The following is a 9,918-nucleotide window of genomic DNA, read 5'->3' on the forward strand; positions in this document are numbered from 1 at the left end:
CACTGCTTGGGTCCCCTGCAGACCTCCGGCCTCTGACAGGGAACACAGACGCCCCTCAGTAACGCAGTTTTCAGTACTGTTGTGACCACTTGGAGGAACTCAGTAGCCCCTTTTCAGTTGCAGTGGCCGATCCCCAGCAGAGACCATTTGATTGGCTCAGCTTAGGACAGGCGGCCCCCTTCTGTCCAATCAGCGGTGGCCAAGGGCAGGGTTAGGGCAGTGAAGGAAAATGGCAGGTACCTCCTGTGGTGCCTGGGACAACCCAGTTCCGGGGCCCGGTCCAGAAAGGCCGATAGAGTAGCGTGAGATCAGGGAGGCACACTGAGTTCGAATCCCACTTTCGCTACTAAATAGCTGTGCCACCTTTAGCCGTTTTCCCTCTTTCAATCTATTCTTATCTGTGAATGGTGATAAATATGCCTTCTCAGAGCCTCTGGAAGGCTTCAGTTTAAGACATCAGGGTCTGGCACAGAGAAGGAGCTCTAAAAATGGTAGTAAAAAGGGGTGTGTGTTGAGATCGGGCCCCCTGAGGGGGCAGGACGAGCCTAACGGATGGTAGGGGGTCTGTGCGCTTTGGAACCGGCCACGTACAGCTCCTTGTCTCTAGTCTTCCCACTTTAGCCCACTCCTGTAAGCCTCTTGTGAGTTAATCTTCATGAAATCCATCCCGATGGGTCACATCTCTACTGCCAAACCTCCTCCCCACCCCTCCTCTGCCTAGTTCAGGCCCCTGGGAGCTGCTGTGGCCTCTCTCTCTCTCTCTCTCTCTCTCCCCTCATTTTCTCCCGAGGCCCTCCCTTCACTTGTCCTGGCTTGGAGTCCGGAGTGCTCAAGCATCCCCTGTGGGAGAGGCTTGTTCTCCCTCTTGCTCTCTGCCTGTGCCTCCGAGGGAGCCTTGGTTTACCCACCATGTGTGTTCATGTAGGTTGTACCCATGTCTGACTCTTCCCAGAATGCCACTCCCCTCTTCCCCTCCTCACTGCAACCTCCAGCAAGATTTGCAGCCAGTAGGTCCTGAGTTGCCACTGCCTGGATTCAACCTGCTGGAAGCTCCAGGCTGGGTGGGCTGGAATAGTCAGGGAAGGCTTCCTGGAAGACCTGGTCCCTTAGAACTTTTGGCTAGGCAGAGAAGAGTTGGGGAACATTCACTGGCTGTCAGCCAACTGATAACTGTTGGCTACATTGTGCCTTCCTCCTTTCCCTCATCCTGTCCTGGGAAAATTATGCAAAGTGTGAGGGTTGGGAGGCCCCCATCTCGATGGCCATTGCTACCTGGGATCCTCATGCCCCTCAAATCACCCAGCTCCCGAGCTCTCTCCTCTCCCCCTCACCCCCCAGACTTCGAGCAGGAGTCGGGCATCGAGACAGCCATGCGGTTCAGCCCAGATGTGGCCCTGGCAGTGTCCACCACACCCGTGGTGCTGCCCACCGTGGACATCCAGCCTGTGGGCACCCCGTTTGAAGAGCTCCCCTCTGAGCGCCCCACCCCAGGGCCAGCCACCAGCCCCCCATTGGTGACCGAGGTCCCAGAAGAGCCCAGCCAGAGAGCCACCACCATCTCCACTCCTACGGCAACCACGGCTGCCACAACCACAGGGACCCCAGCTGTGGCCACAGTGCCCGCCACAGTGGCCACCGCCGCCCCCAGCATCCCTGCAGCACCTCCTTCCACGGCCACCACCTCCATCGTAAGGACCACCGGCATACGGAGGCTTCTGCCTCATCCACTGACCACGGCAGCCACAGCCCGGGCCACCACCCCGGCGGTACCCTCACCTCCCACCACAGTGGCTGTCTTGGACACAGAGGCCCCAACACCCAGGCTGGTCAACACAGCTACCTCCAGACCAAGGACCCTTCCCAGGCCAGCTACCACCCAGGAGCCTGACATCCCTGAGAAGAGCACCCTGCCCCTGGGGACCACTGCCCCTGGACCCACAGAGGTGGCTCAGGTGAGTGGGTGGGGAGAGGACAGGGAATCAGAGCAGAGAAGGGTGGGTCAGGGCCTGGGGGAGGGAGGATGGAGCTGGGCAGGGGTGAGATCTAGGAGGTTCTGAAGATGAGCCAGACAGGGATGGGGAGGGTAAGATAGGCCTGAGGCCGGAGGGCCAAGGCTGGGGGTGAGATACAGGATGAGGAAAGAGATTGAGATGGATGGGGATGGAAGAGGGACCAGGCCTGGGTCTTTAGATGTTAGGACAAGACATCAATGGGGAAGGAGCTGGGTGAATGGGAGTGTTGATGTGGGGAGGGGCCAGGGGCCTGTGTGTTCTGATTAAAAGCACAGACTCAGGAGCCTTGCAGCCTGGGTTGGAATTCTTCCACTGCCATGTGCCTTCAGGAAGTCACTGATCCTTTTTATACCTTTGTCTCCTTATCTGTGAAGAGGAGAAAATCATCGAATGCAAATCATAGGGTTGTGAGAATTAAGTTTCCCAACATATCCAAAGTGCTTAGAACAGTGCCTGGCGATACTAAGTAAGCTAAAAGTTTCACTTTTGTTATCGTCATCGTTGTTATTATCCATCTGAAGGGGATTAAGAGTGGGGCTGCGTGAGAGGAAAAGTGCATCTGACATTCGTGGAGTGCTGCCTGGGTGGCAGGCTGAGTGCTGAACACGTTACCTGTGCCATCTCCTCTCCCCCTCACACTCACCCCACGGGGTGGCACTGCCGTCATCCTCCCTTAATGGTGAGGCCCCTTTCCAAGGCTTCACAGGCAGCAATGGCAGACTGAGGATTTGAACCTGGCAGTCAGCTCCAGAGCTCCGTGAGTGTGTGTGTGTGTGTGTGTGTGTGTGTGTGTGTGTGTGTGTGTGTGTGTGTGTGTGTGTGTGTGTGTGTGTGTCTGTGTGTGTGTGTGTGTGTGTCTGTGTGTGTGTGTGTGTGTGTGTGTGAAGGAATGCCGGGATGGGTGGGATCAAGGAAGTGGCAGAAGTAGCCTGGTCCCTGCTGGGTGTGCTGGGCAAGGAGGGCATGTAGGGACGTTGGTTGGGGTATTAAAGCCCTTTGCCTCCGTCTCTCGAAGAGGAGGGCCCTCAGGCTATGGAGCTGCCTTCGGGTCATCGTCAGGCCCTCCGACTCCCCAGCCAGCCGCAGCAGGACGCAGGCCCTGCTTTTTGCTCCCCTGAGCAGTCGGGACAACCTGGTGTTTCACAGATGCTTGGCCAGGCAGGCAGGGGAGACAGTGCTAGGGCACTGAGACCAGGTTGCTGGTGCAGCCTCTGCTCACGGCCTTTCCTCGGCCTGGACACCAGACCCACGCTCTCCATGCCCACTTGGGAAGCAGCTACATCCCTGCATGATCCTAACTCTGGTCCTGCCTCCATGTGGTGGGAGCCATTGAGATCTGTGGTGCTCTTAGACTGACCTTCAGGCTAAGGGACTCACACCTGCCCTAGGCACATGGATCCAGGATCAGGCCCACGTATTTAAGAGCTGCACCCAGCTGTCCCCAAGCAGCAGTCCCTGATAGGAACCCCCTAAGGATTGTTAGAAAGGCAGCTGGAGAAGGAAGTAATGGAGATGGGGTGGGGACCGGGATGTGTCCAGGGTGAGAATAGAGGCAGTGTAGTATAGTGGTTAGGAACACAGATTCTGGAGTTGGATAGATCTGGATTTTAGTTCTGCTTCTACCACTTACTAGCTGAGTGTCCTTGGGCAAGTCATTTAACCTCTCTGGGCCTATTTCCTGCTCTATAAATTAGGGGTAATGATACCTCCTTTATGAGGATATTGTGAGGATAAAACGCCCATGATGTGCTTAGCACAGGGCCTGGCACATGGCGCATGCTTACTGAGTGTCAGCCCCACCCGGGAAGTGGCGTGGTGGCAGTGGGCTTGTGTGCATGTGTGTATGGCTGTGCTGTGGCAGGGGGTGCTGGGGCCTGGCTCCTGGGCTCATGCTACCCTCCCTACAGACCCCAACTCCAGAGTTCTTCCTGACCACGATCCGGGATGAGCCAGAGGTGCCAGTGAGTGGGGGACCCAGTGGGGACTTTGAGCTGCCGGAGGAAGAGACCACACAGCCAGACACAGCCAATGAGGTGGTGGCTGTGGGTGGGGCCGCGGCCAAGCCGTCACCTCCACCTGGGACGCTGCCCAAGGGTGCCCGCCCAGGCCCCGGCCTCCTGGACAATGCTATCGACTCGGGCAGCTCGGCGGCTCAGCTGCCCCAGAAGAGCATCCTGGAGCGGAAGGAAGTGCTCGTAGGTGAGACTTGGGGCCTGGGAGGAGCCCAGAGGGGGCAGCTGGTGGGGCTTCAGTTTGCCCTCTAGGAACCCAGGAGGGAGGGTAGGGTGTGGGTTTCCTAGGAGCCTAGTTTCCTAGGAAGGGAAAGCTGGGGACTCGGGGACCCCAGGATGTACCCTCTGGTTCCTCTTCTGACCTTCTTTATCCCAGGGTCAGACCTCCATCCTACCTCCAGCACTTTCCTCAGCACCCTCCGACCCCTCCTCAGACTCTGCCCTTGACCCCTGCTTCCCTGGACCATGCTGATTCACCCCTCCTGGACTGCAACCTCTGGATCCTAATCCCTGGTCCCATCCTTGGTTTGATCTGCTCCCACCCTTGATGCCAGCCCTGAGGACCTGCCCTTGGCCTTGTCTCCTGAAGAGTCTCTGGATTCATGGTCCAAACCCTGCTCCCCACTTAGGAGCGGTGTGGCCTCAGCCAGGTGCTTCACCTTTCCAGGCTCCCTTTTCCGCATCTGTGGAATGGGGATAATCATTTTGCACTTAATCAATTCTAAGTGCACATCTATTCATATGTTAACCCTTCTGCAGTTGGGATGTGTCCTAGTTTAGATGGCAGAGATTTTTCCATCCTAAGGGTATATAAAACACTGGAGCGTCTTCTGATCGATGGCATCTTACATTTGATGAGGACCGTAGCACAGCACCTCCCTCATAGCACTGTGTGAAGACTCCATGCATTCGTGCGATGAGAACAGGTGATTAGAACAGTGCCAGGCTGCAGTGAGGGCTGTAAAGGGCAGCCAGTGCTGGTGTTTTAGCATTGACTCCAAACTTCACTCCAACTCTGGTCTCAGGTTCGAGATTCCCAGCCCTCTCCCAACTCTTGCCCCCATCCCCCAGGGCCCTCTGCCCTCTCCTCAGGCTCTAAGCTCGTCCCACCCTGCCTCTGGCTCTTGACCTCTGCCCTCTTCCTCCACAGCTGTGATTGTGGGCGGGGTGGTGGGCGCCCTCTTTGCCGCCTTCCTGGTCACACTGCTCATCTACCGCATGAAGAAGAAGGACGAGGGCAGCTACACGCTGGAGGAGCCCAAACAGGCGAGCGTCACATACCAGAAGCCCGACAAGCAAGAGGAGTTCTACGCCTAGCGGAGCCAGAGTGCCTCCCTGTAGCCTCAGCGCCACCCCTGCGCCCACTCCCTGGCCCAGAGCCACCAGTCCCACCCTGGGACTGGGCCTGGGAGACAGCCTGGCCCCAGTTCATCTCTGCCACCCTCCCAAGGTCTGCCCAGACTGCCAGCTTCACACAGCTCTTCCCCAAGGGACAGGGGGCATTGCCATCTGCTCCAGACTGTGCCCTTATGAGCTCATCACTTGTTCGCCCCCACCAGCCTGGGGCTTTAGGACCTCATGTCAGGTGGACAGGAGGAAGGAAACTCCTGATTGGCTGGTGGAAGAAGGGGTGGGGCTTAAGCCCCAGCCTCGCCCCGTGGGGCTGACTGAGGTTTCCTTCTGGGGGCAGAGAGGCACTCAGGCTGGTTTCCAGGACAAGCATTTGGCAAGCTCAGCCCTTGAAATCATTGAGACACTGCAACCTCTTGCTTCTCTCCCAGGCCCCCTCCCTGCCTGGGTGAGACAGTACCCCTCACCACCAACCTGTATTGTCCTGGCCTCTCTGGGCTTGTGGGGTCGTTTTCCCTCACCCTTGCCCGTTGCACATGCACCCACAGGCTTCACCTCCTTCCCGGTCTGCCCCTGAGGAATCGGCTTCCCGAGAGGGCTCTGGCAGCCACTGGTGAGGAGGGGCTGGGCTGCTTGGACCTCCTTCCGAGTGGACTCTGCACAGACACTGTCTCCCACATGGTCACACGTATTGTCACACACAAAGCACGCAGTGACTAAATCATATGCAGTCTTGAGCACCCAGCCAATCCAGACATGTCAGAGACACACACGTTCTTCCAAAGAGGTTTATTCATTTCTTATGTGCCCCCAAATGCTTATGACAATGCAAGTCACTAATCATCGTTACCCAGTGGTGACGGTGTGGCCTGCCTCCCTCTCTGCCACACTCCTCCCACCCCCCACCCACCCATACACCTGACACCACACACGTTGCCTCCAGCTTTCAGGCTCACTGGGGAGGGTGCCATTAGGCCAGAACAATCAGCCCATATTGGGTCCCCTGAGGTGCCCTGTCACACTCAGCCCTCACGACACCCTCACCAACCACATTGCCACCGACCCTGGCAGGTCTGATGCAATCCCACGTGGAGGCAGTCTCACCCACACAGCCCCGCTCTCACACTTGGACACTTGCCTTTCCTGGAATGAAGTGCGGTGTGGGGGCCATTGCCACAAGCCCCCTCAGGATGTTGCACACCTGCTGAGCCTGGCTTCACCCTGCCTGCTTCCCTCCCCTCTGTAGCCTGCAAAGGGCTTGCTCGGGGGCAAGTCCCCCACTTGCTGAGGAAGGCAGACTGGTTCCCGGAATTCAGCCTTGGGCTGGGGAGGGGGCTTGGGTCCCCCAGGACCGAAGGCCCCGGGTCGGGAGGGAGCATGTGGTGGGGCTCCTGGGCTCCCTACATCCCCCTCCTGCTCTGAGCTGGGGTCCGACTCTGCCTCCCAGGACACAAGTCTCCAAAGTGCCTGTGAGGGTGGGCCCTGCGCCTGGGCCCTCTGCGCCCTCTCCCTTTGGCCTTGCCGGGTCCACCTCAGCCCCACCCCTGGGCCCCTGGGGGCCTCCCGTGGACACCTGCCCATTCATTTGGCCAGACAACCTGGCGGTTGTCCTGGCTGCAGCTGGAAGCAGCCCATCCAGACGCACTGCCCCAGGCCGAGGGCTGCGGCCAGGCTGGAGCGGGGGTGTCACGGGCCGCAGCCCGCCTCCCCCGTCTCTGTTACCCTGGCAGATGGGGCCTCTTATGTAGATACTTTAAATGTGGGGCCACGAATCTCCTATGGGGGCTGTGCTTGGTGGGGCCTCTTGGAGCCGAGGGATGTGGTCTGAGTTGCGACGGTCTGGGCCTCACACCCCCACCCCTTGCCCACAACCCAGATTCAAGTCAGGAGACCGGGTTTTATTTCTGTTCCCTTTTCAAGACTCGCTGGCAATAGACTTGTGCAGGGTGCGGGCTGGGGGTGCCTGAGGCGGTGAGGGTGAGGTCCCGGGGAGCTTTGCAGCCTGTCTTTTCCACTGTCCTACTCCCAGGCTGGGGCTCCATCTTTCAGACTCGCAGGCCCCCTGGGCAGGGCCTGGAGGCTGGTGAGGAACCTAGCTGGTCCCACTCTTTGAGGGGCAGGAGTAGGGGGAGGCCTCCTGGACCCACGATCTGTTGGAGGTGACCTGGCCTCAGTCATCCCTGGAGTGTAAGGGCTGGGGGACAGGAGAGACCAAAATCCCAGCCTCCCTCTACCCTGCTTCCTGGCGGGCTGCTGTCTTGGGGCAGCAGCTCTGGTGAGAAGGCCTGGGCAGGCCAAGGCTGAGAAGCCAGGGAGCGAGGAGAGGGGATCTGGACCACCCAGGGGAGCTCTGGGATGCTGCGTCTGGGGTAAGAGACCCAGCAGTGGGCACAGCCTCGGCATGGGGCTGGGGCCCGTGGTGGGTGCAGGGTGGAGCACAGGACGGCTGAGCAGGGCGTAGGCTGGCTGGAGTGGGCTCAGAGGGGCTGCATGGGTCCAGCCTGGCCCCAGCAGGCCTAACTCCTCATGCTCTGTGGGCTGGCTTCTAACTTGGGGCCTCCTGGCACCGGCCTTTTCTCTGTGTCCTTAGCATTTGTGAGAAGAGGCCGAGGGCCTCGTTCATGGAGCCCTGGAACCAAGAAAAATGTCCAGGCTTTACCTTCATGAAGTTTCACACCATCCGATCAGCCCAAATCCATCCCAGCCAGCCCAAGTCCAGCGCAGCGATCCCAGAGTGGGCGATCCCAGAGTGGGCGATCGCAGAGTGGGCGGTACAAAGGACGAGCTGGAGCTCTCCTACGTGCAGTGTGAGTGCAGGCCTCACCCTGCCTGGATACATGGTGTGATGCGTGCAGGCCCTGCCCAAACATGTCCCCAGCCACCCCGGTGCTCCTGGGGAGGGCGTCCTGCAGGGCCCTGGCATTGCCGGGAAACGTGGCCAGTTCCAAAGGAAGAGGGAGCGTGTGTGCTTGACAGCCTCCCTGGGGCCTCAGCTGCCAGAGAGTGCAAGGCGGGCTGGGGCCACCCTCAGCTGTGACTCCTAGAGCCCAAGCTCTGTCTCCCCAGGGGGCCAGAGGGATGTCTCCCCTGAAGGGTTGGTCCCCTTGTTCGGAAGCAGATGGGTGGTCACCGGGGCCGGGCCGGGCAGGTCAGCCCCTCCTGGGGTTGGCGAAGCCATCTGTCCAGGCTTCCAAGCTGGGGCCCTGGGCACGGGGAGCAGACACACCTCTGCCTCATGGGACAGGAGTGGGCACTGCCTACTTGGCGCTCCTGAATTTCTTCTCCTGACAGCCACCACCCTGGACTTGCTTCCCCAGGCCTCCTGCCTGTAAATAGAAGCCCACAGACTGTGTACAGATTTACAGAGACGCCGAGGCTGGGCCCCAGAGTTGCCATCTAAGGGCTGATGGCCCCAGCATCCCCCGGGTGCCCACCAGGCAACTCAGCGCACCAGCCCCAGCGTGGCGAATGCATATGTAAATATTTTTCGTAGGCAGCAGTGTGGCTCCGGAGAGCCCCCTGAAGACAGTGTCCCTCCTGTGCGTCCCTTCTCCTATACGATCCCTCCAAGAACCCGGCCTGGGGTGGGGGGAGTTTGTCCTTCCCTCCCCCAGGCCTTCCCTGCCCCTTCTCTCCCTCATAACCTGTTTATTAACCATACCTGTCCTGAGTTCATGGCCAAAACTTTAAATACGAAAAAGCGGTGGAAAAAGAAACCAAGGCACCTGCCCCGCTGTGGGTGCTCACCTGTCCCAGCCTTGTGAAGGAACTGTGGTTTTTCTGTTTTGTTTTTTTTTTTAACACTTCCTGTGCTGTGCCCATTTATAAGAGGAAATAAAATTAAACCGAAATGATGTCCTGTGGTCAGTGTGAGATAAGCATGGGGGTCGTTTGGGGAGGGGCAGCCCACAGTCCCATTTGGGCCTCAGCCACATCCCCCTTTAAAAGAAATTGAGAAGCAAGCAAAGAAAATTGAGCGACAGCCCCTCGCGGGAACCGTTATGGTGAAAGCTGCTCTTGGTTGAGAGCGTTTGGGAAGCCGTGGAGCTGACTGCGGCGAGGCTGAGTGGGCGCTGCGGTTGGGCGGGGTTAGGCTGTGGTGACACCGGGGGCCCTGTGGTCCAGCCCCAGGGGAAGAAGAACTGTGGTTTCCAGCCACAGGAGAGAATCTGGGACCGCAGGATATTGGAACTGGACTGGCCAAGGCGAGATGTCTTTGGCGTCTAGAGGGCCTGGTTTCAAGCCTAGGGGACGTTTCCGAGCTCTGACTCGAGAAGCTACTTGGCGTGAGGCTCAGTGCTCTTACCTGAGAAATGAGGTGAGCGTTAACAACATCCCCAAGTACTGTGTGAGGAGGAGCACTCGGCACGGTCAGCCTCAGCTCACGGGGTCTTGGATGATGGTATTGGGACAGAAGTGAACCCGGGACAGGAGGAGTTCCGTGGCCTGGAAGCCCAGATGGCCTCCTGGGATCACAGGGTCATGGAGCTGGGAGGGCCTCAGAGCCAGCCCTGGGCCCCTTGGGGTAGAAATCCCTTCTTCAG

At 58.8% G+C, this 9,918-nt stretch overlaps 1 protein-coding gene across 1 annotated transcript in view; it reads left to right on the forward strand.

Annotated features, from left to right (window-relative positions):
* The window catches only part of SDC3 (syndecan 3), a 44,584-nt gene extending 35,356 nt beyond the window's left edge, over window positions 1–9,228 (forward strand). The window contains exons 4-6 of the mRNA XM_033839218.2: window positions 1,339–1,952; window positions 3,920–4,211; window positions 5,175–9,228. Coding sequence (XP_033695109.2) covers window positions 1,339–1,952; window positions 3,920–4,211; window positions 5,175–5,341 — 1,073 coding nt within the window. The 3' untranslated portion in view covers window positions 5,342–9,228. The remainder of the gene's footprint in view (window positions 1–1,338; window positions 1,953–3,919; window positions 4,212–5,174) is intronic.
* The last annotated feature ends 690 nt before the right edge of the window (window positions 9,229–9,918 follow it).

This window comes from Tursiops truncatus, chromosome 1 (genome assembly GCF_011762595.2).
Source record: "Tursiops truncatus isolate mTurTru1 chromosome 1, mTurTru1.mat.Y, whole genome shotgun sequence".
Taxonomy (NCBI): domain Eukaryota; kingdom Metazoa; phylum Chordata; class Mammalia; order Artiodactyla; family Delphinidae; genus Tursiops; species Tursiops truncatus.